Below are 4090 nucleotides of genomic sequence, written 5' to 3'. Positions count from 1 at the left end.
CTCGGGATGGTTATGGAGGATCTGGGGTGCTCAGGAGCGAACGTCCTGCCCTTTGGAGGGGTCAACCCTCTCCAGAGACCACCAGGAGCTGGGGCAACCTCATCGGGTCTCCCCTTTGGCTTCCTCTTGCAGCTCTTCCACTTGATCTACGCTCAGCAGGACATGGTGAAGCAGCTGGCCAGGTTGCCCGGCTGGCAGGACACACTCACCAAGCTCTACGTCAAGGAGTCCTACGAGTCCCACGTGGCCAACGGGGGCTTCCTGGAGCTCCCCCCCACCTCAGAGCCGCCGGGCAAGGACGGGGCGAGCCCACCGCCGGCCGAGCTGCAGGAGCTGGATGTCTTCCTGCCCTTGGGCTACGAGGCCTCGGACCAGGAGCTCTCCGAGGGCTTCTCCGACCACTCCATCTCCCCCGGGGGCCGCGCCAAGTCCTTCCACTCCTACAACTTCAAATCCTTCGACTCCTCCGACCGGGCCAGCCGCTCGTCCTCCAACCCCGGCGACGGGCCACCCTTCGACGGCGTCTACCACCCCCTCTCGCCCTTCTCCACCTCCCCCTTTGACCTGGGCCTTGACCTGGCCAGCACCAGCTCGGTGGCCACGGCCGAGAGCGGCTAGGCCGGGCGCTGGATCCCTCACCCTTCCTCTGTGCTGGCAGCAAACGCCCGAGGAGGAGCTGTGCAACCTCTTGACCAACATCATCTTCTCGGTGACCTGGCGTGGGGTGGAGGGCTGGGACGAGGGGGCGTGGAGGGAGCGGGGCCAGGTCTTCTCCGTCCTCACCAAGCTGGGCACGGCGTGCGAGCTGGTGCGGCCCCCCCGGGCGCTGGATCCCTCACCCTTCCTCTGTGCTGGCAGCAAACGCCCGAGGAGGAGCTGTGCAACCTCTTGACCAACATCATCTTCTCGGTGACCTGGCGTGGGGTGGAGGGCTGGGACGAGGGGGCGTGGAGGGAGCGGGGCCAGGTCTTCTCCGTCCTCACCAAGCTGGGCACGGCGTGCGAGCTGGTGCGGCCCCCCGACGAGATCAAGAGGAGGTGAGTCCCACACCCCGGGTCTGGAATTTGGAGGGAGGGGGTCCACCCCCGAAGGGAGGAACACTTTCTGGAGCCCCCTCCCCTGCTGCAGCCTCTTGGAGATGATGCTGGAGTCGGCGCTGACGGACCTGAAGGAGTCGGGGCCGGGGGCTCTGCCCGCCCTCACCCACAACGCCCTCAAGCTGCTGCGCCTGCTCCAGGACTTCTTGTTCTCTGAGGGACACAACAACCAGGCCCTCTGGAGCGAGAAGGTGCAGGGGGACAGGGAGGGCTGCCCCATCCCAAACCCGAGCTCTCAACCCTGGTGTTGGTCCCTGGTGTCAGGCCTAAGCCTAAACCCTGCAGCGCTTCAGCCTAGGCTCAGAGAATATCCTGTTCTTTACTCCTGAGCTGTAACTATAACCCATAAATCAAACCCTGACCTAGCCCTAGGCCTACAGCCCAGCCTTAAACCCCAGCTCTCACCCTAAGGCTCGACCCTAAACCTGCAGGCTTGCTGTGAAGCCCAATCCTATACCCCTAAACCCAGTTCTAACCCATAATCCAATCCTACAAATTTACCAAAAACCCAGACCAAATATTCTAATCCTATATGCAAAGATCTAGCCCTAAACCCTCTCCCTAATTCATAACCTGTAAAGCTAACTCTAAATCTTGCTGTTAATCCTAACCCTACATTCTTACTGTAAACCCTAAACCCCTAATCCTGAGCTTTTGCCTAGCCCTACACCATTACCATAAATCCATACCCTAACCCTAAACCCTAATGCTAACTCAAAACCTGAAAATGGAACTCTACTTCCTAAACTCTAATCCTAAACCTTAAACCTACATCCTTCTGGTAAACCCCAACCCTTCACCCTACACCCTAACTGTGATCCTAAACCCTAAGACCTAAACCTGAAATTTCACCTTAACCCTACACCCTTGCTGTAAACCCCAAAGCCTGGCCCTAGACCCCAAAGCCTACACCTAAACCATAGTCCTGACTCATAACCACCTCCAAAATCCTAATCCTAAACCTTATCCCTACGTCCTTGCCATAAATATCAGTCCTAAAGCAAATCCTTTACACTAGCCCTAACCCCAGTCCCAACCTTTAATCCCAACCCTACACATTTGCTGTAAACCCAAATCCTAATCTTACACCCTAAACCCTAAATCTTAATCCTAAACTTTAACCCTAATCCTTTTGGTAAACCCCAACCCTAAACCTCATCCCAAATCCTAACACCTTACTGTAAACCAAAATCCTAATCCTATGACCTAAACTCCTGATTTATAAATCTGTTAAATCCTAATCCTAAACCTCAACTCTACATCCTCACCATAAACCTCAGTCCTAACCCAAATCCTCTATCCTAGTCCTAAACCCAGTCCCAACCCCTAGTCCAAACCCTCCAGATTTACTGTAAACCCCAATCCCAATCCTATACCCTAAAATCTAACCCTAAACTTTAACCTTCACTCATAGCTGTGCCTTCTAAATCCTAATCCTCAACCTTAACCCTACATCCTGGCCATAAACCCCAACCCTAACCCTGCACCCTCACCCTAAACCCATACCCTGAGCCCCAACCCAAAATCCTCATCTCAAACCCTACCCAGTCTGTCATCAGGGTTATGAGCTGGGACTAACCCCAAACCCCACGTCAAGCGAAGCCGAGGGTGGCTGGGTGACCAGGACAGACCTGGTGGCTTTGCACCCTGGAGAGGTGGAGGGGTCTCACTGTGTGTTCCCCCCTAGATCTACGAGGGGGTGAGCAGTCTCCTGGACAAGCTGGGCGTCTGGTACCACTTGGCCAACGGCACCTCTGACCTCAAGGAGATGGCCCAGACGGGTCTGCGCATCCTCGTGGGCTACATCCTGCTGCAGGACCCCCAGGTGGGTCACTTGGTGGGGCTTGTGGTGCCCCCAAGTGGGTCACTTGTTGGGGCTCGTGGTGCCCCCAGGTGGGTCACTTGGTGGGCCTCGTGGTGAGACCCCAGCCCTTTGGGGCAGAGCCAGCAGCCCCCTCTGATGGAATCACAGATGGAAGAGACCTTTGAGATCATGGAGTCCAACCATGGAGCCAGCAGTGCCGGGTCACCTGGGTCCGTTGGTGGGCCTCGTGTTGAGACCCCAGCCTTTTGGGGCAGAGCCAGCAGCCCCCTCTGATGGAATCACAGATGGAAGAGACCTTTGAGATCATGGAGTCCAACCATGGAGCCAGCAGTGCCGGGTCCCCACTGACCCGTGTCCCCCCATGTCCCCCTCCAGCTGCACTCGCTGGCGTACGTGAAGCTGCACAGCCTGCTGCAGACCTCCTCAGCCCCCAAAAAGGATGAAGCTTGCTACCTCCTGGGCAAGCTGGAGACCCCTCTGCGGCGCTCTCTGGACGCCCAGTCGGAGACCTTCTCCTGGCTGGTGCCCATCGTCCGTACACTCATGGACCAGTGCTACGAGACCCTGCAGCTGCAGCTCTTCCTGCCCTCCCTGCCCCCCACCAACGGCAGCCCCACTTTCTACGAGGACTTCCAGCTCTTCTGCACCACCCCGGAGTGGAGGAGCTTCATCGAGAAGCACGTGGGTGCCGCGGGGCGTGGGGTGGCTTCGCTGTTGGGGAACTCCTTCCCAGGCTTAGAGATGGGTCCATGTTGGGGTGGGGTCCCCTTGTCACCACCAGGTTGGGACAGCCTGCAGGAGAACTCCTGGGAGCCCCTGGGGGATGGTTGGTGGGTGCCAAGCCCAGGGGGGGATGGTTGGTGGGTGCCGAGCCCAGGGGGATGGTTGGTGGGTGCCAAGCCCTGCCAACGCCTCCCCTCTCATTCTGGTTCTCTCGGTAGGTGCAGCCCACCATGGCTCAGTTTGAGATGGACACCTTTGCCAAGAGCCACGACCACATGTCCAACTTTTGGAATGCCTGCTACGATGCCATGATGAGCAGCTCCCAACGTCGGGAGCAGGAGAAGGCGGCCAGCCGCAAGATGTTCCAGGTACTGCCTGCTCCACACCCCTGGGGATGTGCTCCTCCTCCCAGGGATGCCATCCTGGGGACATCCTCCTCACCCCG

General features: G+C 58.0%; 1 protein-coding gene across 1 annotated transcript in view; it reads left to right on the top strand.

The window, feature by feature from the left end:
- Positions 1 to 4013, top strand: part of LOC103777333 (neurobeachin-like protein 2) — a gene marked incomplete at both ends in the record, with an annotated part of 10098 nt that extends 6085 nt beyond the window's left edge. Inside the window, 7 exons of the mRNA XM_008944886.1 lie at positions 133 to 594; positions 659 to 808; positions 859 to 1037; positions 1129 to 1288; positions 2785 to 2922; positions 3298 to 3603; positions 3864 to 4013. Of these exons, the coding sequence (XP_008943134.1) occupies positions 133 to 594; positions 659 to 808; positions 859 to 1037; positions 1129 to 1288; positions 2785 to 2922; positions 3298 to 3603; positions 3864 to 4013 (1545 nt within the window). The remainder of the gene's footprint in view (positions 1 to 132; positions 595 to 658; positions 809 to 858; positions 1038 to 1128; positions 1289 to 2784; positions 2923 to 3297; positions 3604 to 3863) is intronic.
- Between the last annotated feature and the right edge of the window lie 77 nt (positions 4014 to 4090).

This window comes from Merops nubicus, unplaced genomic scaffold, assembly GCF_000691845.1.
Source record: "Merops nubicus isolate BGI_N331 unplaced genomic scaffold, ASM69184v1 scaffold25867, whole genome shotgun sequence".
In the NCBI taxonomy this organism is placed as follows: Eukaryota; Metazoa; Chordata; class Aves; order Coraciiformes; family Meropidae; genus Merops; species Merops nubicus.
Note: the sequence above shows the minus strand (reverse complement) of the source record. Positions and strands in the feature narration are given on the sequence as shown.